The sequence below is a fragment of the Melopsittacus undulatus genome, chromosome Z, assembly GCF_012275295.1.
Source record: "Melopsittacus undulatus isolate bMelUnd1 chromosome Z, bMelUnd1.mat.Z, whole genome shotgun sequence".
Classification (NCBI taxonomy): Eukaryota; Metazoa; Chordata; class Aves; order Psittaciformes; family Psittaculidae; genus Melopsittacus; species Melopsittacus undulatus.
In genome coordinates, this window is record NC_047557.1 from 61,695,415 (window position 1) to 61,718,130 (window position 22,716).

The window sequence follows — 22,716 nt, forward strand, 5'->3', positions numbered from 1 at the left end:
CAAAACCTTTAAGTATGTGTTTAATAGACCTGGGAACACGGGATTAATCCTATTGATTGTAATGGGGTTAACTACGTATGCACAGTGTGGTGATGTTGATAGCCTCAACTGAACCACACAGTGAAGTGCGGGTCTAAACGAGAACGATTTGAAAGGAAACCAATGGTTTTTGGTCGTACTTTTTTTATGTGCCAGAGGCTTTCCAGACTCGACGTCTTCTCCCAAACCGTTTAGCACTTAGATTTCCTTCAAGAGCCGATCTGCTCTAACATTGCACACTTCAAACAGTGACCCCCACATTTCCTCATCCTTCTCCTGCAACGGTGGTGAAAAAGTATTTGTGGGTTTGGGGTTTTTCTCCTCCCCGTTGCCGCTCCCGCCGGGAGCCGCCAGCTCCGTACCCTCGGCTGCCCCTGCTACCGCTGCTTTCGGCAGCCCCACGCCGCTGCCCTGCGCCCAACCTCGGACCCGGCACGCTGGGGGCTGCCAGCATCGTCCTGTGTGTGCAAGGCCGTCCGTCAGGCGGTGACGTTATCACTGCTCCCCGGCGATCCTCTGGCACGGACCCCATCCAGCACTACCGCGGACCCCGCACCCCACGACTTCAGTCGCCGCTGCTCGGCCGCCTGCCGTCACGATCCCCGCAGGCTGCTTGCTTCAGCAGACGGGGAGAGGGCAGCCCGCGGGTTCCCGCGCTTCCCACCCCGCCGGAGCCGCCCTCCCAGGAGCGGCTTGCCTGGGAGGGGAGAACCACCTCCCCTAGGCCGGCCCGCCCTCAGGCGCGCCCCGTAAGTACGGGGGGTGGCCGGCGGTCTGCGGAGCAGAGCGGCCGATGGGTGCCCGGGGGCTGTACGTGGGGCGCAGGGCCGCCGCCCTGCTGGCCGCGCTGCTTCTGGCGCTGCTGGCCGCGCTGCTGGCGCTCGCCGCCCTCTACGGGCGCTGCCGGCAGGAGGAGCCGCCGTCGCCACGACTGCCGCGACCCTCGCCCACTGCCCCCAGCCTCACCACGCCGCTGGGTCCAGCTCCCTCCACCGCGTCCGGCCGCCGCCTGCCGCGCAACCTCCTGCCCCTGCACTACGACCTGGAGCTGTGGCCGCGAGTGCGGCCGGGCCAGGCGGGACCGTTCGCCTTCAGCGGTCAGGTGAACATCACGGTGCACTGCCTGCAGGATACGGACGCGGCGGTGCTGCACAGCTCCGGCCTGCGGAGTCGCGGGGCCGCCGTCGTGCGCGGCCCCTTGTCCGAGGCAGGCGCCGTCGTGGAGGTGGCTGGGCTGCGGCTGGATGCAGCGGGTGAGGTGGCGGTGCTGGAGCTGCGCGGCCGGCTGCGGGCCGGGCGCCGCTACGTGCTGCAGCTGGGCTTCCAGGGCCGGCTGGAGGAGGACCTCGACGGGCTCTTCCTCACCCGGTACACCGACCAGGGACTGAGCAGGTAGGCTGCGGTGGCCGCCCGGGCACCCCGCGCCCCTCCGTCGACGGCACCGGCGGTGTCACGGCTCCACGGCAGGGCCACCCGTGGCGTGGAGGGGTCGGACGCGACCCTGGGAGTTGCTGCATGTCCAGTGGAGCCGGCGGTGAGCTGCCTTGTTGGTGAGAGATGGATACTCCACACGGCGGGGCTGCCCTCTAAGGGGCAGGGGCTGTGCACATTCTGCACCTTCTCCCCGGATGCACACTGCGGGCACCAAAGTTAACCTATCAGAAATTCAGCGCTGTGCACCATGGTGGTCGCTATCCTCTGCAGAGAGCACCAGCAAGGTTGCCCTGGCTTTCCTTCAGAAGCCGAGTTTATCCACAACACCGGCTTGGAAAGACCCTTGCTGAGATGGTTTGTGGAGACCTCCTAGTTTGGAGGGTCTGGTGAGGAGCTCAGGAGTTAGTCTGGAGGGCCTGTCAGCCAGAGGTCTGTCTTTGTCAGAGGAAAGAGTATCTCCACTGGAAAGCAACGTTTTCTGGATGATTTCTAGTCTTTCTTTCTGTGTCTTTGATGGACAGCAAGGCGGCAAACAGCACCCTGTTCTGGGAGCCACAATCCACCTAAGAGTCTTCATCCTTGCCCCACACATGGCAGTGCAGCAGTGACGGCTTGTTGTCTCCTCTGACTGTGTCTGTGGGGAGCACGTCTTTATGTAGAACCCAGCATTTCAGATGTCTGTTTGGGCATGAGTTGACCACATGCAGTTTGAGAATTATGGTGGGGTAGGATGGTGGCTGCTTTAGGCAGTATAGACTTTGTAGATGCTATTGTACATGAAGTTGTTTAGCTGTCATCAACCAACCAGTCATTTCCTTAGTGAGTGCTATGAGGATGCTTTCCTTTTCTTTTGAACTGCAGAATCAGTACTGGGGTAGTGCAAGTTTACCAAACAATAATTTAAAACATATTTTCACCCTCAGAATAATGTTTCCTTGTTAATTTTTCTTTATTGGTAATATTCTCAAGGTGAATTGCATTATAAACTTCTGGATGTGAAACTTGGCAAAGGAAAGTGAAACTTAAGATTATGATTTAAATAGCTCCAGTAGAAGACAAGGTGTTTAACAAAGAGGCAGATAAATTGCTTATTTTAAAATTATTTCCTTTTAATAATTACAAAGTGTAGTGAATAGCTGAGGAACAGCAATCAGTGAATCAAAAGGAAAATGAGTTAAAATTCACATGTTCTTGGCTCCCAGCCTATCAATGAATCCACTAAAATACACTGTATCTCGGCAGTTCACAGATTACTTGTTCAAGCAGGTAGTATTCAGCTACCTGCAAGATCTATATGTATAAGTCCCTGTATGAGCCATAACAATAAGAAACCAAGAATAGTAGTTTTTATTGAGGTGTAGGAGGACCATGTATTTTTTCTTCAATGAGCTGTCTTTTCATGTGCCAGCTCCTGTGTAAATCTTCACTGATGGCACTGCCTGACACATCTGGAAAGTTTAACTTATGCAGGTGTTGTTTTTTGTAAGGAAAAAGAAGTAAGTTGGTTAGCCCAATTGAAAAATGCAGTATGGTAATAAGTATATTTAGGAAATATATTCTGGTTTTCTTCAGTTTCTATTTATTCATTCATTGTTACTCACAGGATTATTTGTTCAACTTTTGAGCTAAGGAAAATCCAGAACACATTGTGTAATTTACGTGATTATAAAAAAAACCAAGTAAGAAAGGAACAAGCACTTAGCTACTTAATATTGTGTCAGTGTGCTCTCTGGTGCTGTATTCATGCAATCAAGTGCTGTCTGAGAAACAGTGAATTAGACTATGACGTTTTTTGTTCAGACAATGTAAAACTTGGAGGACCTGAAAAAACAAAAACAACAAAAGCTATTGTCAGCTGTGCTGCCATAGTAGAAAATAAGAAAGAAACATTTTTTAATCATTAAAATAATGTATATATTTCAATTTCCAATTGTTTAGAGAATTTATGAGAATTGTTCCGTTTCATTCTTAGCTCATCATGAAGCACTAATGAAATGTGAGACTACAGTCTGGCTAAAGAGATGTCAGTGGTCGGGCACTGAAATAAATCAAAGGAAAGCCACTGACTCCAGATGTAATATTTTGGTTACTTGTTACTGCCCACATTCTTCATATTCTTAAATAGATTTTAAATATCTTTTCTGCCTTGAAAAGTCTTTTCTCTGAATCAAGAGTATGCAACAGTATCTTGTTACCTTTTCCTTCACTAAGAACTAAGTCATCACTTTACCAGCCATTTCCTAATCTGGTGGGGTCCATTTACATGGAAGGGGTTTTGCCTTCCTATTTTATGGAAGAGGTGTGTTTTGAGGAATATAGTCTGTAAGCTCTAGAGAGATGTTAATGATGGAAAAAGTTGGGTTCTAATGGATTATATAGATCAGGAGCCACTTAAAAACATTCAGTGCCCTTCAGTTCTCAGTACAAAGCCAGTCACTGTCCTGTGAGGAAACCAGGATCTCCAGCAGATTGTCCTGTAGCTCTTCTCAAGTAACTTGTACCTGGCTCCATCAGACCTATGGGATCTGGTTCCTATGAGGGCTTCTGACTGCCGCACCTGAGTTAAACCGCCAGCTCTAATGGACAATGTGATGTTTGTCTGTGGTCATGAATACTCCTGTATCTTCTGCATGCACTAGAAGTCTCAGTGTTTTTTGTAATTGGTGCTTGTGGAACCACTGGATGCCTTGTGTTTCAGAAGAGTTTAAGCAGAGGAGGGCAAGCTTTCAATAGACAGTTAGTCCTAAAGGGAAGCGAAGTCCCTTGGCATGTTTGTTCCATCTGGCACAGGCTTTTTATCTTGGTCAGGTATCCCCATTGTTCTTGACAAACTGGCAGAGTTACCAAGTTGATAAAAAGTACTGTTCCTTGTCCTCTTTCCAAGCTGGAGCTGGAACACGCCAACAAGGTGGTATAGGAAAGCTGCAGAGACAGCTATTTTCAGAAGTGCTAACCTCACCTTTGTGGAAAGCGAGAAACCAAAGCCTAAACTTCACTGATTTTTCAGGGCAGAAGTTGTTTGTTATCACTTTGATCACTAATAACTGCAGATGATTTTACTGTGGTTGACAGTTTGTACTCCCTACCTGATCAGGTCTGAGACACAAAAGAAAACTGACAAATGGGAGCACTCTTCATGCATAGTGCACAGCCCGTGTCTGCAGTGGTTGCAGGAGTGAAGGAAGTAAAGAAGGAGGATGCTCCCACTTCACCAGCACTATAAATTTGAAGGCTTTCTTGTTGAAATGGGGAATCTGTACTCTACATACAGCTGGAAGAGTCCATGCCAGGATCTGGGTAGGCAGAAAGATACAGAAACCACCTTTGCCCTTCTCTAGCAGTGCAAGCTCAAACATATATGATGCAAAAGGTCTGTTGTAACATCATTCTGCAGACAAATCTTGTACTGCTGTGAGTAACCTTGTATATACTACTCTAGGGTTAGAGTATCCATGTGGTGTGTCCCTTAAAGTGCATGCTGTATGTCACTGTTCACAGCAGTGTTTCAAAATCTTTTGAGCATCTTGCTCAGTAGCCACTCTGCATATGTCCTGTGCAACTTGTACAAAATACTTGCCTGGATAGGGCTGGTGTTTGCAGGCATCCCAAAATGCAATCACAGTTTTTGTGGTGATTTTTACCAGCTGCTTCAACACCAATTACTAGAATGAGGGCAAAGAAGATTAGAACAGCATCATTACAGTTATTCTGCAACCTTCTTGAATCCTCTGAAACACTTTTGTTTTGTATGAATTGGTGAGTTAGGAATACCAAAGGCACAGACAGAGATCAGAGCAAGTAACAGGTTTGGTATTTTCTTGAGCTGCATATTAGTGCTGAGCACTGTTCACCTGAAAAACAGACTGGGTGTTGAGGACAGAACAGGATTCTTTCTGCTCACTGTGAAAATCCCTTACTTTGAGCCACTTCAGGGTTTGTTTGACAGTTTAATGCTTCGTATTTTTAAAATGGAAGAAACCAGTTATACGAGATATTAACACAAATATACATTATGCTGTCAGTATCACAATAACATTATTTCACTGAGAAGGCATTTTTTTTAGGAGAATAACCTTTTTTTTTGCATCAACATAAAGCATTTCTTCTGTAATTCAGCTTTTTTTTAAATCAAGCGAAACAGTGTCCAGTAGGTGTTAATGTCCTGTACAGGATGCATTCCTCATCTTCCAAAACAGCTTGTTTTTAGACACTAACTTAAAAACAAAAAAAAAAAATCCATTTAGTGTAAATTGTCAAATATGTAGGCTAACAGATCCTGTTATCTGTTTCTCGTTTTTTAAAAGTATTCTGGCTTCAATTTTGTTTTACTAGGGGAAGGAGATATCATATGATACTTATGGAAGAAGAAAATGAAATACATGCACAAAACTGTAGGCTTAACAGAAGACTTTATATGTCTGCTTAGGCAGTGTTAGGCTTTAAAAAAGAATAATTTCCTTTTGGGTAATTTATTTTGTTACAATATTTCAGTGTGGAAAAAAGCTTGCAAGTAATTAATTTCATGCTAACACCTTCACCTTGAAAAAAACCCCACAATAATGCAACTAAAAAAAAGTCCCAACAATGACTCATTCTGACAAATTATATAAGATAATGTGTGTTTGAAACACCGGTGGTTTGTGTAAGATGCATGAAACATTCCTATTTTCCCTATTTGGAGTCCTGCTGAAAAATAACATTTAATCCATCTTAATGTTTCTTTTTTTATCATGATGCTTTTGCCCAGTATGTGCTATTTTGTATTCTTGAACAAGAATTTCTTGTGGGCAGATTTGCACCAGTGTCTGCACCAATTTCTGCTGGTACAGAGCCTCCTGGATCAGGAAACTGCACCAGTATGGGGTAATCTGCAGTTGTGGGGTTGCTCAGTGTTTCCTAGAGCTTATGATTGCACAAAAGCACACTCAGCTGCACAGGAAGAAAGAGATAGGGTATTTTCAGTGGGTGATTCCTTCAGTGAAGTGGCTGATCGCTTTTGCTGCTTCTGTGCATCCCTGGCAGAAGTTTCAATCACTTTCTATTGCTGGACAGGATGAAGGAGGAGAGGAGATGATACTGCTGTCTCAGGTGGAGCTTCAGCTGCATTCAGGAAAGCAGCTGGTGGCTGGCACAGTTGACTCTGCAGGGAATCAAATCCATAAAGAAAATCTTCCTGCCCTGACAGGCAGGAAGCAAATACACTGTGCTGCTCTCTCTCTGGCCATTTTTCACTTCAGAATAGATGTTGTTGTCCCAGTAGTCGCTGTGTATCAACATGTGTTCAACATGTGTTCTTTGAATTGTCATTAAGTTGTGTTATGGTACAGTATCAGATAAATCTATTAAATGCAAAATGTACCATGTTTTGAGAATACTGTGCAGATGTCTTGTTGATACTGTTCCCAAACATCAGCAATGAGGATGATGTAGTGTAGATTAGTTGCCAGTGCTTTCAGTATTGAATTGATTAGATCAGCTTTGATAGGGCTAGATAGCACAGCTATTAAAATGGCAATAGCCAAACATCTTGCAAAAGAAAAGGCTCCTAGAGGGCTGTCCTTTGGAGCTCAGTGGAAAACACTGCTGACAATGGAAGCAGGATCTAATCTCACATAATTCATGTCTTCTGTGAAGTGGTGTGAATATCAATGGAAAACTAATCCATTAATTTCAAGTAACAAGAAAAGATGGAACCTCAGGTTTCAGACATGGTTCAGTGCTACAGATCACAGTCAGCTGCAGTCACGCTGTGCTTGTAGGGTAGATCAGACTTCTTACTCCACAGTGTAGTGCAGTTCTGTCTGTTACATACTGTTACTTACTGTATGGGTGTTGTCCTGATGGCTTCTTGCTCATTTGGGATGTGTTTGTGCTAAATGTAAGCCTTTGTGGACCTGGTGTGAATACATTTTCAAGGAATACCTCAACTACAGCTGAAAAGAATACTAGCCTTGTGATAGTATTGGGGTCATTGAAATAGGAGATTATGCCATTCTGGCATGCCCAGCTGCTGGCTACTACTTGCTGTCAGGTATGGAGCTTTGAGAACCACTGCATGTGTATTTTTCCTAATTCCTAGCACAGATATCCTATTGTGAAGAACCCAGCTCTTCTTTGATACTTTGGCCATGGGACACAGTCATTTATATTTGATTCTAGCCAGTGGATGTTGCAGGAGAAGAGTCAGAGATCAGCCAAACAGATTTGATCTGGTAGTTAGTGTATTGAGTTCTAATCAGTAAATTTAGGTATGTAAAATATTTAACAGGTACAGATGGACAGGTGATATTAACTACACTTAAAGTTAGTATGGGATACAGAAAATATTTCATGAGCTTGCTATATGTATCTTAAATGTTACATGCCTGCAGAAATGCCACTTACCAGCCCACTGATGCCTGCTGTCAGGAAAGGGATCTCTCAGCCTCAGGGGTAACCTGGAAGGATGTCCCTGTACAAGGGGAGATCACCACTGTGCTACAGATGAAAAGCTCAATGGACTCTGTTGACTGCCCATATTTATGGTCTGAAGTGGCTGATTTGTAGTTGGATTTTCTGCTGTTAATGCAGTTTTGGCTGTTCATCAGCCCAGTCTGCAGCCACACCTGTTTTTTGGATTTGGTGCCAAGTTCTCATTGATAGCCTCACACAATAGGATTAACTTCGGTTTGGCTTGGTTGCTGAGCATCTGCCTGGACCCAAGTTCAGTTAGTTCAAACAGGAGGACTGCATCCAGCACTGTGTGTCACAGGGCTCTGCCCTGAGTGAGGCAGGGTGCCAGAGCACAAGGTAGAAAAGAATCCTTTTGAATATTTTCCTAGACTTGCCAGGGCACTGGGTCAGCACTGGTGCTGTTCTCACTGAGGTTCTTTATGTGACCTGAGAGAAGTGTGGAAGTACTGGTATACATAGTTACCTAACAGTTATTACGATTTTTTATTAGAATGCCCTATTAAAATAAGAGTACCTGCATTAGAGAGAGGAGCAGGTGTATAGAGAGATCCTGATTATGAAATTAAAGATGGGCATTGTATCATTTTTGAACACTAGCCTGTTGTGTGCAAAACTTTAATTAATCAACTCTGTCTTAATAGACAAACTAGAAGAGTTCAAATATTTAACATTCAGTATCTGGAAAAGGCTGGTGAGGGGAAAAAAATAAATAAAAAACTAAAGCCCTAATTAGAAAAAGATGCTTTTCTCTAGAAGCATCTAAACTGAACTGTCTGTTGGGCACGGGATTTCATTAAGGACTTAAATAATAACCAAACCTTTTCCAAATCTGCATATCTGTGTGATTCACTTCTTGCATTTCCTAATTTCATGTTTTTATGAACTGTATGACTTTTATCAGCAGTAGCATGGTGGATTAATCATACTTTTATTTTTAATACAGTATGCTGATTGCCTCCCAACTGGAACCAACGTATGCCAGGACGGTTTACCCATGTTTTGATGAACCTGCCATGAAAGCCACGTTTAATATCAGAATTGTCCATGATCCCAGCTATGTGGCTCTTTCCAACATGCCTGCTATTGGTAGGTAAAAAGCAAGCAGATGTGCTTTGGTTTTTGTTTTTTGTTTTTTGGTTTTTTTTTTTAATCTAAACTACTTCTAAAAGGGTTGTAGTTTATCTATATATATCTCTAACAGATTATATCATCTGATACAGCAGTGTTCTGTTGTCCATGTGCTAACACCTTGAAAACGCACAGAAAATATGTGCTTGTGAACTTAAAAAAATTTGGAAACAGTTATTCATAATTAATGTCTCTGATGGTAGTAATTCCATTGTTTTCCAGTTGTGATGTGGTCTCCTCCAATTGCTGGAGGCTCCATAGGGTTTGATTCCTGGCATTTATTGCTTAGTCAGTGTGTCTGTCTTACTGCATGACATTTGCTTAAAACAAAACAGCAGTCCCGGTGTGCAAAGCCTATAATTGTGGTATTAAGGGATTAATTTCATTCTAAGTAGATTTTAAGGTATATTTACAACATATAAAGGATTGTTTTGCCAGGTAGAGACACTTTAGCTTCCTGGATATCTGCAGAATAAAAATGAGAAGACTTTCAGGCTCTGGAGATGCTCCTCATGTCTCTTGCTGGAATCTCATGTGGGATGCATGGAGAGTAGAAGATTCCAGAAAATTCTATAAATTAGTGTTCTTAGGGAAATCTTATGGATCTCTTGCCTTCTTTTTAATTGCTTTTTTTTGCATTTTAGCACCACAAATCTCTGTTTTTCCCCTAAATAATTTTCAGCCATAGCAAGAAAGTCTTATGAGATTTGCATGGAAGCTATGTAACTTAGGAATCACAATAGGTGGGATCTCTGTGAGAACTGTTTGAAGCATTTGCTTCCTCTGTGAATCTTCTCCATGTCTACCTTACTCAGAAGGAAAGTATCTGATAAAGTATTTCATAATTCTTGGGCACACATGACCTGTATTTCAGTCACAATAGATCATATGATCTATGCAGCAGAGAGGTATGCAGCATGGGTTACATTGTCTACAGTTTGCCTACATCCTCAAACAGATGCAGTTTGATATTCAAGACTTCAGTTAAGAAGCTCAAGAGTGGATTTTTGGTCTTTGCATGGAAGGTCATGACTCTGACACGTGGCAGTAGCAATGAGTCTGGCTGCTTGCCTTCTACCAGAAACATGTGGAGTTAGTGCAGAAATAAGGTATATCAAAGAGAGATATTTAAAAAAGTGCAGAAAGCACAAAATTCATTGTTTATTATGGAAGAGCAATGGTTTGAATGTGTCTTCGATATTTTTTCTAGATGTATCAGAAATGAAGGATGAAAATGGAAGCCTGTGGACTGTTACCAAATTTAACACTTCACTGAAAATGTCAACTTACTTGACTGCTTTTGTGATTTGTGCTTTTGATTATGTCACCAGAACCGAGCGGGGAAATGAGGTAAATATAAGGCTGCATAACACATTACAGCAGTTAACAACAGAAGTTGGCTCTGTAGTGCATCATGTGCTTTATAGACAATATCACAGAAATTAACTGTGCTTTCCCTTCCAAGACTATTTGCTTATGTAGCAAAACTGCTATATTTATCCTGCAGATATTTCTGCATAAAGCTTTCCTTTAGGATAATTAATTTTTTGCCCTGTACTGTTAGTTTCATACAATTCCACAAGCAGGTTTGGGCTCTGTATGTTAAAACTTCAGGAGTATCTATTCTGCAGAAAGTACTGGCTGTAATTCAGGGTCTGCTTTTCTTCTTAGTTGTCTTAGTTGTAAAAAGTTATCTGAAGTTCAGTGCCTTGTTCTTGCCCTTTGAGGAGCAGTCTCGTGACATCATTAGGAGCAATACTGTGCCCCAAGCATTTTGTATATAGTATTTTAACCTTTTATTCTCTAGCGGACACTTTCTCAGACTCCAAAACTGACTGTTTTGTGTTTGAAGCTTCTTAATCAATTAGCATTCAGTTTTGCTCGTACACTACAATGGCCAAAGTTTCTTGAGGAAAGCTGTAAAAGAATCTGCTCCATTAGCACCAGGTATTCCACTTTTCTTCTTTTGCTGAAAGTCAACAGGGAAAGGATGTATCAAGTTGTTCCAAAATAAGAATAAAGCTATTATGGCTAGCATATACTTGCTGTTGTTAGTAAATGAGAGCACAGTGTTAATTTCATGGTTAGTTCACTGTCATCCTACTGGGGAATGGTGGGACAGGTTGAGGGGGCAGTGTGAATGTGACTGTAGCCACAGTATTAGCTCCTCTTTAAAGTGAAGATTTGGCTTGGTATGTCATACCTGCTGTCCCCTGTATAGAACATGCTGGATGCCTAGGCTCTCAGTGGTGCCTTTTTCTTGGGCTGATCTGTAGTGACATGAGTTAGCAAATCAAAGCATTCAAGCAAGTATTTCTCAACGGTTCAATGTCCGTCTGGAGACCAGTAACGAGAGGTGTCCCTCAGGGATCGGTGTTGGGACCGGTCTTGTTTAACATCTTTGTCGCTGACATGGACAGTGGGATTGAGTGTGCCCTCAGCAAGTTTGCTGATGACACCAAGCTGTGTGGTTCAGTTGATCCACTGGAGTGAAGGAATGCCATTCAGAGGGACCTTGACACACTTGTGAGGTGGGCTGATGACAACCTCATGAAGTTTAACCATGACAAGTGCAAGGTCCTACACCTGGGTGGGAGCAATCCCAGGCACAGCTACAGGTTGGGCAAAAAGGAAATTCAGAGCAGCCCTGCGGAGGACTTGGGGGTGTTGGTCGATGAGAAAATGAACATGAGCCAGCTTCAGTGTGTGCTCGCAGCCCAGAAAGCCAACCGTATCCTGGGCTGCATCAAGAGGAGTGTGACCAGCAGGTCGAAGGAGGTGATCCTGCCCCTCTACTCTGCTCTCGTGAGACCTCACTTGGTGTATTGTGTGCAGTTCTGGTGTCCTCAACATAAAAAGGACACGGAACTGTTAGAACAAATCCAGAGGAGGCCACGAGGATGATCAGGGGACTGGAGCACCTCCCATATGAAGACAGGATGAGAAAGTTGGGACTGTTCAGCCTGGAGAAGAGAAAGCTGCGTGGAGACCTCATAGCAGCCTTCCAGTATCTGAAGAGGGCCTACAGGGATGCTGGTGAGGAACTATTCATTAGGAACTGTAGTGATAGGACAAGGGGTAACGGGTTGAAACTTAAACAGCAGAGGTTTAGATTGGACCTAAGGAAGAAATTCTTTACTGTGAGGGTGGTGAGGTACTGGAATGGGTTGCTCAGGGAGGCAGTGAATGCTCCATCCCTGGCAGTGTTCAAGACCAGGTTGGATGAAGCCTTGGATGATATGGTTTAGTGTGAGGTGTCCCTGCCTATGGCAGGGGGGTTGGAACTAGATGATCTTAAGGTCCTTTCCAACCCTAACTCTTCTATGATTCTATGATTATATAAACTCTGTTCCTTTTGTGAGATAAAGGGGAGAGGGCATTTTGCTCTTTGGTTTCAGACAGAGATGGTCAGTCTGTGCCTCTGCAGTACTTGTGTGAGCATGTTTACACTCTCTGTTTTGTCATTTCTGGTAAGTAATTCATAACCTGGAACACCAGTATTATAATTCAAAACTCATACTAGGATTAGGATATTTAGCTGTTCACTGTGTTTATGTTTTGCAAAATGAAGTGATCTGGTCTTTAAATCTCTTCTGAAGCCTTGGCTGAAAAGGGAGGCTCAGAGATAGAGGATAGTCTACTGGCTGAATATGCTTTATTTTTTTTCCTTGTAAATCAAATCCTGATGCTTTCCAACTGTGCTGTTAGGGTTTGGCTGTGCAGCTTCTTGTGAGACCATGTATTGCATTTAGGTGCAAGAAATGCAGCAGTGCTTGAGCTGGTAGGCACCTAAGGGATCTCACATCCAGAAATACATGATGGAGTGAGTGAACCTTTTCTCAGTGTACTCATTACCATGACAAAGCAAATGAGGATGGGAGGGGAAAGCTTTGCTTGCTGCTGCTGGCTTCATTACTCAGAGGTGCAGATGTCATCTGCTCAGATGCTGTCTGCTCTCTCCATCAACAGTGGGAGGCCAGTGGTCTGTTTCAGGCTGTCAAAGTTTGAGAAATGTGTATGCTTGGACTGCAAATGCTGTCTGAACATCCATTTCTCTCTCTTCAGGAAATGAGTGGGAAAGTGTGTCACCCTGACTCACTGGATGGAAAACAATGGCTTAAGATACGCAATTCTAAATAGTTTTACAGCATTTCCCATTTAATGAAACTAGGAGTCCATTTGTTCCAGCAGCTTATAGTTGGATTCAAATCTTGGCTGTTTTGAAGTACTGGAAATCTCCTAGATTTTAGCAGGATTAGGCTCTGTGCCCCATTTTCTTAGGCCTGGCAAAACTTGAGTTGGGATCTTTTTCATTAAAAACTTAATTGTATGGTCTGTTGTGGGAAGACAGCATTTTCAAACAATGATTCACAGAAGAGAAGAAAATTAAAATACGAGGGATGTCTAAAATAATGCCTCCTTGTTGTATTACAGATACGTATTTGGGCTCGGAAAGAGGCAGTTAAAAATGGATATGTTGACTATGCTTTAAATATCACAGGCCCGATATTTTCATTTCTGGAAGACCTACTTAACATCAGCTATCCTCTGCCAAAGACAGGTGAGATTACTTATTTTCTTAAATGAACCAGAAATGCCTGCTGGTGGTGTATAGTTCACAGAGGCAATGGGTTCTTTCGCAGTATTCTCTTTCTATGGCTTATCACCCCTAAGCTTTCCCACTGAATTCTCCTTTCCATATCATGTCTCTTATTTACTTCTAACTCAGAACTTTTACCTTCATATCACACTCATTCTTTTAAACCATCATTTCCTAGTAGAGGGGCTGATGGAGTACAAAGTGGATAGAAAAGAGTTGTTCAGTTACATGACTATTTCTGGGATGTATAGACCATACCAGGCAAATGTAGTCCTTATGCCCTCCTAGGAAATCCACGCTTGCTGTAACCCATGTCTCCCCAAAGCGTTCCTTGCTTTCTTCAGTATGTTCATGTCTTACCTGTGAATTTGCTGTATGTTCCTGCACGTTCCTCCTCAGAAAAACCACTCCAAGGAAAACGTGTGTCTATTTCAAATGGTCATCAGGTATGTCAAATCAAGCTTCAGTCTAGAAAAAAGGGTGCCATCATGTGGTTTATGTAGTTCTACTATATAGTTTGTCTTCTACTTGTACTTGGATTTGCAAGGGCTTCAGCATGAATATTATGGGGAAACATGCTCCTTTATACAAATTGGTAGAATATTGAGAGCACAAGAGGCAGTTCTTATTTAAAATGAGGTTTGGACCTGCCCATGATCTTAGCAGACACAAGGACTTTGGGGGAAGAATTTCCCTCCTTTAATTTTTGCTGGTTTGTCAGACCTGCATCTTGGCACTTGAAATGAAATAAATTTTCATCTGTGTAAATATAGTAACTCCCAGTTTGTATAGAGTAACTTGCATAATTACTCACTACAATCCTTATGGAAAATGTAATAAATGCAGTCATCACTTTAAATTTTATTATCTTAGAAACCATGGAAGCTGCTCAAGGGCTGTAGACAATTCTGCTCCATGCTTGTGTTCCTCTCTGTAGCAGCAGTGTCAATACATTAATTAATTAGTATAAAAGTCTTACAAAATTGAAGTAGAAGAAGTTTGTAATGGGGTTCTTGTAAGGTAAGATTTCACCTTCTCAGAGTGCTGTAAAACCATTACAGTCCCACTGTAATGTCATGCCATACAAACTGGATTTCCCACAGACTTTCTTTGAAGTTCTGCTTAAACATCCATAGGATTAGATCGACCAAAATAGCTACTTGTGGATACTTATTTTCCAAACTCAAAATATGAAATTAAGGATTACTTAAGGGTTTGTTTTCACCTGATTTTAATGCAGTTATAAGTGAGCTCTCTTCCCCCAAGCTGGCTAGATCAGGGCTACCCCACTGAAAAGGAAATACATTTTTAGGTAAGCCTGAGGCAGTAAGCCCCACTGAGATGCAGTCTAGCTTTGCTTGTGTTCAGCACCACCCTTACATTAGTTGCCTAGCTTTTGGACTGGAACTGGCTCATAGTCAGCTAGCTGGAGCACAAGCTTGTGTCTGCTTCCAAAATGCTCTTCCAAAATGCCTAAGTTTTCCAAATTTTGCTCTTTGTGGCTGAGTTTAAACAGTACATCTTTCTTTGAGATTCTTGATGTTTTGTCCAGCCCTGACATTTGAACTGTAAAACTGTTCTTTGTGTGTAAGTCAGAAGGGTACTACAGAGGTAACAACCGTACTGTGGAAACAAAGAGAGGATGTTTCTAAGAACCTTTCAAATAACATTGGAAAGGATTCCTCTACTCACAGAGCCAAAAGAGCAGGACATATTTATTTATTTTTATCAGTTGCTAGGAAAGAATGTTAGAATCACAGAATCATAGAATAGTTGGTTTGGAAAGGACCTTAAGATCATCTAGTTCCAACCCCAGTGCCATGGGCAGGGGCACTTCACACTACACCATGTCACCCAAGGCTCTGTCCAACCTGGCCTTGAACACTACCAGGGATGCAGCATTCACTACCTCCCTGGGCAACCCATTCCAGTGCCTCACCACCCTAACAGTAAGAATTTCTTCCTTATATCAAGTCTAAACCTCTGCTGTTTAAGTTTCAACCCATTATCCCTTGTCTTATCACTACAGTCCCTAATGAATAGTCCCTCCCCAGCATCCCTGTAGGCCCCCTTCAGATACTGGAAGGCTGCTATGAGGTCTCCAGGCTGAACAGCCCCAACTTTCTCAGCCTGTCTTCATATGGGAGGTGCTCCAGTCCCCTGATCATCCTCGTGGCCCTCCTCTGGACTTGTTCCAACAGTTCCATGTCCTTTTTATGTTGAGGACACCAGAACTGCACACAATGCTCCAAGTGAGTTCTCATAAGAGCAGAGTAGAGAGGCAGGATCACCTCCTTTCACCTGCTGGTCACACTCCTTCTGATGCAGCCCAGGATACGGTTGGCTTTCTGGGCTGTGAGTGCACATTGAAGCTGGCTCATGTTCATTTTCTTATCAACCAACATCCCCAAGTCCTTCTCACAGGGCTGCTCTGAATCTCTTCTCTGCCCAACCTGTAGCTGTGCCTGGGATTGCTCCCACCCAGGTGTAGGACCTTGCACTTGTCATGGTTAAACTTCATGAGGTTGTCATCAGCCCACCTCACAAGTGTGTCAAGGTCCCTCTGGATGGCATTCCTTCCCTCCAGCATACCAACTGAACCACACAGCTTGGTGTCATCGGCAAACTTGCTGAGGGCACACTCAATCCCACTGTCCATGTCCCTGACAAAGATGTTGAACATGACCGGTCCCAACACCGATCCCTGAGGGACGCCACTTGTTACTGGTCTCCAGCTGGACATTGAGCCATTGACCACAACTCTTTGCATGCGCCCATCCAGCCAGTACTGTATCTACCAAGTGGTCCACCTATCAAATTGATGTCTCTCCAATTTAGAGACAAGGATGTCATGTGGGACAGTGTTGAATGCTTTGCACAAGTCCAGGTAGATGATGTCAACTGCTTCACCCCTGTCCATCAGTTCCGTGGCCACATCATAGAAGGCCACCAAATTGGTCAGGCAGGATTTTCCCCTACTAAAGCCACGCTGGCTGTCACCAAGCACCATGTTGTTTTTCATGTGCCTTAGCATGCCCTCCAGGAGAATCTGCTCCCAGATTTTGCCAGGCACAGAGGTGAGACTGTCTGGTCTGTAATTCCCCCGGTCATCCATTTTCCCCTTCTTGAAAATGGGGGTTATATTTCCCTTTTTCCAGTCATCGGGAACTTCAGCTGATTGCCATGATTTTTCAAGTATGATGGCCAGTGGCTTTGCAACTTCATTCACCAGCGCCTTCAGGACTCGTGGATGGATTTCATCAGGTCCCATGGACTTGTGTACATTCAGTTTCTTAAGATGGTCTCAAACCAGATCCTTTCCTACAGTGGGCCCAAGGTCTTCATTCTCACAGTCCCTGCATCTGCCTTCCAAGACTTGGGTAGTGTGGTCAGAGCCTTTGCCAGTGAAGACTGAGGCAAAGAAGTCATTGAGAAGCTCAGCCTTCCCAAATCCAGGGTAGCCAGTTCTCCCGATAGCTTCCGGAGAGGGCCCACATTGTCCCTAGTCTGGCTTTTTAGAAAGAAGTGAGTACAATCTTTCCCAAACAGAGGAGAAAGTTAAACAGAAAAAGATTTCTGACAGCCAGAAGTGAATATAGTCTATCCTAGCATTGGCAGAATACAGCCTTCATTTTTGTTCAAAACATCTGTATGTACAAGACACAGTACAGATCTGGGTTTTATGGGAGTTTATTATATGGCTTCGTGAAGGAGCAGCCATCATAGATGGAATGTACGACAAGAAGAAATTTCACAGACCGCTTGCATGAGTGTTGCCATAATACCACAAAGAACCACTAAGATGCAGTATTCTATAATTGCACACTGGACCAGAGTGAGCATTAAAATCATGTGAGAATTTTACTTCTGAAAATTTTAAAGGTACAATTTTTTTTCTTTGTTTGAATGAATTTAGATCTGGTTGCACTGCCTGATTTTGGAGCGGGTGCTATGGAAAACTGGGGGCTAATGACTTTCCAAGAATCATCATTGATGTACCAACCAAGTGATAAATTCACAAGCAGAAAGGCAATGATTGCCATAATTGTGTCACATGAGCTAGGACACCAGGCACGTGGTAAAATATTCTGTATATTTATTTGCCTCTGATGTTGTTTCCATCTCGTTGCTGATGCTGTGGTCACTGATTATTAGAAGAGAAATAGTGACTTGACAACAGGGGGTATGAGCACTAGAGTACTGAGAGACTGTTTGAATATATGCTTTGCTGATAAAACAATATTGATAGCAGATTCAGTCCTATTACTGTGCATTGATACCAAACTGTTAACGGACTACTTATTTTTTATCTTACACAGTACCCGAATGCCATTCTAGAAAATACTGTAGGGATGTAGGGGGGACACAGTGCTCTTTAAATACAATATACTTACTTAGTACTTCAGTGGGGAATTAATGGAGCTCATAAGTATTCTTTTGTAGCATCAACGCATGTCTGAATTCAAAAGGTATTTGTTTTTCCGTAAGAAACATCCTGTGATATAATAGAAGAAAATTAACATTTTACACTGTACCTTTTTCCAGTTTTCATAGAGATTTTCCAAGTTTTCTTACTGGGTTTGGAATGATAATGTAATTTCACTTTTTTATTGACTATGCTTAATTTACTGTTGCTTGCCAAAGCAACAACTGTTTGCACTAAGTCAACAAAGTTAGTGAAAGAGTTTAACTTCTCTAATGCACTTGTATACCTTTTTGACAAGGTCTGTAACTTTTCAGTCCTTCAGATGAGCAAAGTGTTATTATTGCAAGCAAATGAGACAAATGTCAGGACTTAATTAAACATGGTTTTAAAACAAAGTTGTAGTTCAAGTTTTCAAGAATTAACAAATAAAATACAAATCCACAAGCAATCATTTTTTTGTTAAATATGAACTGCCAAATATGAGTACATAGCAGCTGTGATGGAAGTTTTATTGCTTGCCAGGATAGGGATTTGCTGATTTTGGAAATGGTTGTTTCCCCAGTTGTGTTTATCGTTCCCTTGACAATTTTCTTTTAAGAGCATGGAAAAATGTTTTTATTGTTGCTTGATAGAAGCCCTACTTTTAACCATAGCCTGATAATGATCTTTTAGATACTTACATTTTATTGGGAAGTATTTAAAATTAAATAGAGTAAAAGAATGACATCGATACTCATAGTATGAAATTAAAAAATATCTGCCCAGAACATCTGTCTTTTTCTAAGGTGCATCTTTTTCTACTCAATTTTCAATGTCTGAAGGAATATCCAACATTTTATTATACATTAAATAAAATTATTTCAGCATAAGTATATGTGTTTAACCTGCAAAATTAAAATAGCAGTCCAAAGAGATGTTGAGACATTTTTTTCTTTCTGCTTAAGTGGTTTGGAAATCTGGTTACAATGAACTGGTGGAATGATCTGTGGCTTAATGAGGGACTGGCGTCTTACTTTGAGTACCTGGGAGCTATCTTTATTGAACCCAAGCTTTCACTCGTAAGTACTAATGCTTACTGAAGTAAACTAAAGTAGCAAAGTTCCAGCATGTACAAAGAAAAGGAAGGTGCAGGAGATGGGATTTAATAGAACAATAGTGTTAGCAATTTAACTCCTATGGGAAGGACCAACAGGTCTCGATTGTTCCCTGGAGGGTCTCCATCTGCTATGATCCCACTGAGCTCTTCTGCAGCTGACACAGAGGATGGCTAGACAGCTGTGATTCTGGAGTGACAAGGAATTGGAGTTTTGCCCTAGGTCTGTCATGTAGTAAATCCAGCTTTCACTCCTGGATCCTGTAGCTGATGGTTTGCCCCCCTGCCTGTCCAAACTCTTTTCCAAGCATCCAATGCAGGTTGTCACTTTCCAGTATTTGTTCATTTATTGCTTAATATAGTTGATTTAACAGGAGGATCACACCATAATTGTCTTTGTCAGGCTCAGTCTTCTCAGATGTAAAATCTTCCCTGATTACTAATGTTGTATGTGGATTGGGTATGCGGTCCCTTTTACTTCATGGGAAATTAAGGGAGGTGGAAAAAGGATTGGTCCTTGTTTATTGATAACTATTTTTACTACTGCTAATCCCATAATCTGTATTCTCTCCTGAGAATAAGTATTTTCTGTTCATCTCACTTGGATTTGTCTTTTTCTTGCAGGATAAAATCTTTTATGATCATGTTGTACAACCTGTTTTAAGGGAAGACAATGAAAGAGGAGTTCGATCACTGTCAGAGACTGAAGAAAAGATCAAAGGATCATTTTCTTTAATATCTCTGTTTGACAGCATCACCTACAGCAAGGTTAAAAGATACAAAATTCTTCCCATTTCTCATATATTCTAAACTAACGGTACAAAGTAGGTTAGAGACGAACCTTTGAATTACAGTGCTTTTTGTAGGTTGTTTTGGCATTCAAAATTGTTTCTGCTTCACATGAAAATTTATTGGATGTTGCAGATGTGTTGTGTCTGTGAAACAAATGGTGAAAATATTTTTAACCTCCATGAAATATGAAGCATAGGAGTAGCCTGAGTAATTTCTCTGGAATATACTTCGAAAAAATATTGCAATAATAATCATCACAATAATAACTCATGTTTTCTTGTATCTTTTTGTTTGTACTCCAGGGGGCTTCTATTACCTGGATGCTTTCTGGTTTTCTGACTGAGAAGTTGTTTATCAGAGCACTGACTGTAAGTTAGAAAAGCTAATGTCTTTGTCTTGATTTATAAGCCTGAAAAATTACAACTGTACAAATACCTGTTTGTCTTGATGTTTTTCATTGGACCCTCATGAATTCTGGTATTTTTGTTTGTTTCCATACAGTCATATCTGAAAGAATTTTCTTTCTCAAATGCTAACCAAGATGATCTCTGGACCCACATACAGATGGTACTCATTTTTTCTCTAGTATTCTTGCTCTGGTATTTGGCAAAGTCCAAATTTAGGCCATATACTATTTGTAGAGGACTGCACTGGATTTTGGGTATCCCTAGTTCAGTCTGTTGCTTTGCTATCCCTTTTGGCTAATGTCTTCAGAAGTGTTAATTTGGTTGCTTTACTGCACCTGAGACCAGTGGAGCTAAGTACAGGAGTAGAGAGATGAGATGGGAATTCAGGGCTAGGTGGAGTTTTGGGTTTCATGGAGATTGCATAAGCTTACATGAAATTGCATAGCCTATTCTTCTGGGGTCTAAGCTTTGCCAGATCAGAGTGTGTGATGCTCTAGGCTTGATGATTAAGATCCTGATAAGTCACAGATCCAGCAAAGTCTATACCCAGGGCAGCAGTTCAACATTTTCACCCTTTGCTGGTTTTGGCAGAAATCTGAATAGGAAAACAGGTGCAAAGAATAGGTTTATTTATTAAAATCCCCATTTCCTGGTCCTCTAAAGAAGGCTTCCATTGTGTTGCAGACTCATTCTCAGGTTAAGAACTAGGGTACCACAATTTCAGATATGAAAGGCTGTCACATCTTTTAAACTAACAGCCTGTGCCAATTCACGCTAGTTGGGACTACAGCTTAGGAGATTTTTCGATTTGCCTTTACTATTAATTTTGTTCATTAGATAGTCACTTAAAAACCTCTGTTATGGCAGCTTTATTTGAATGAAATTAACAAATCAGGTCTGTCATAGCCATAGAGGTGTGTAAATATATTAAAACTAAGAAGAGAATGTTAGCAGTCAGAATGCAGGTTAGCAATAAGAATGAGAAATATCATCTCAGTATTTCATAATTCTTAAAAAGGCTTACTCTATCTTTGTTACAATGTCAATAATGTCATTAGGACTTTGTTAAACTGGTTTGTTTTTGGTTTTTTTTTTCATGAATCAAAGGCCAGTAAACTGCTAAGCAATTATATATTCTCTAATACTTTAGAACAACCCCTAGAGTGTTGCTGAAGCAATATCAGTAACTACCTTTTTATCGTAACTGTTTATTATTCTTGTTTCTCTTGCAGGTCGTAGATGCACAGAATGAAGTTCAGTTGCCAGCATCTGTAAAACAAATAATGGATTCCTGGACATGCCAAAATGGGTTTCCAGTTTTAACATTAAATCTAACCACTGGCACAATCAGTCAGGAACAATTTCTTAATAAAAAGAATGAAAACAGCACTGATTCTTACAAGTATGTTTAGTTGGTGTTTTAATTGTATGTTCATGCCCTATTTTTTGCAGGAAGCTCTTCAGTTAGGACATTATGTTTTGCCTATCTGATTTTTAACTTTTATGTTTTTTTCTTGTCACAAGCAACTAAGTAAAATCTGTTGGAGACTGGAGGTTGCAGTAGTTCTGCAAGCTGCTTGCTTTGCCAAAAGGTTGCTTTCCTCTGGAGTAGTGACATTTCCAGCCACATAATGGTTTTGTAAGGCAGACACAGGGCAGGAATAAGTTGCAGAGCAGGAATTTTGCCTGGCATTTTATTCTTTCCTCCTCCATTGGTTGTGTGGACTGTGGACCTGGATGAACCATACTGTAGCTTCTTTACAGTGCACACATTCCCACTCTCTTCAGTTTGGCAAAGATAAAGGGGTTTCATTTAAGCACTTTCTAGGAAAGTGCCTGCTGGTACCTGACACACAGCTCTGAAGTTCCCGTCAGTGAGTGTTGCCTGGTCCATTTCAAAGCTGTGCTGATTATTTAGATGTCTAAAAATGGTGATAGAAGGAGCTGCCCACTTTGGAAACTTATGGCTAAAGTCTGAACTTTCATGAAATTCAGCAGTTATCATGAGCGTTGGGATGAATGGACAGGGCTCACAAGATGAGTTCTCACAGGTAAGGAGTATAAAGGAGACCAAAATCCAGAGCAGTTTTCCCCTGGCTGCTGTTGCTGGTAGATGATCTTTAAGGTCTCTTCCAACCCAAACCATTCACTGATTCTATGATTCTATGCGTGTATGATTTTATGTACTGCAGAATTTTTCTGGTTTTGAAGCTTTCCTCTATTTTCACCAGGAGTTTTACATTTCCTCAGAAAGGAAACTACAGCTGTCAGAATTACAATTGTATTGCTGGCTGGGGGCTTTTTTTTAGTGGACACCCTTCTGAAAAGGAGCTTTATATTCTCC

At 42.1% G+C, this 22,716-nt stretch overlaps 1 protein-coding gene across 1 annotated transcript in view; it reads left to right on the forward strand.

Annotated features, from left to right (window-relative positions):
* Positions 1-832: 832 nt before the first annotated feature.
* Positions 833-22,716, forward strand: part of LVRN (laeverin) — a 38,482-nt gene continuing 16,598 nt past the window's right edge. Inside the window, exons 1-10 of the mRNA XM_034073217.1 lie at positions 833-1,431; positions 8,870-9,012; positions 10,265-10,404; positions 13,489-13,615; positions 17,571-17,725; positions 19,025-19,138; positions 19,798-19,941; positions 20,268-20,333; positions 20,467-20,532; positions 21,605-21,774. Coding sequence (XP_033929108.1) covers positions 833-1,431; positions 8,870-9,012; positions 10,265-10,404; positions 13,489-13,615; positions 17,571-17,725; positions 19,025-19,138; positions 19,798-19,941; positions 20,268-20,333; positions 20,467-20,532; positions 21,605-21,774 — 1,724 coding nt within the window. The remainder of the gene's footprint in view (positions 1,432-8,869; positions 9,013-10,264; positions 10,405-13,488; positions 13,616-17,570; positions 17,726-19,024; positions 19,139-19,797; positions 19,942-20,267; positions 20,334-20,466; positions 20,533-21,604; positions 21,775-22,716) is intronic.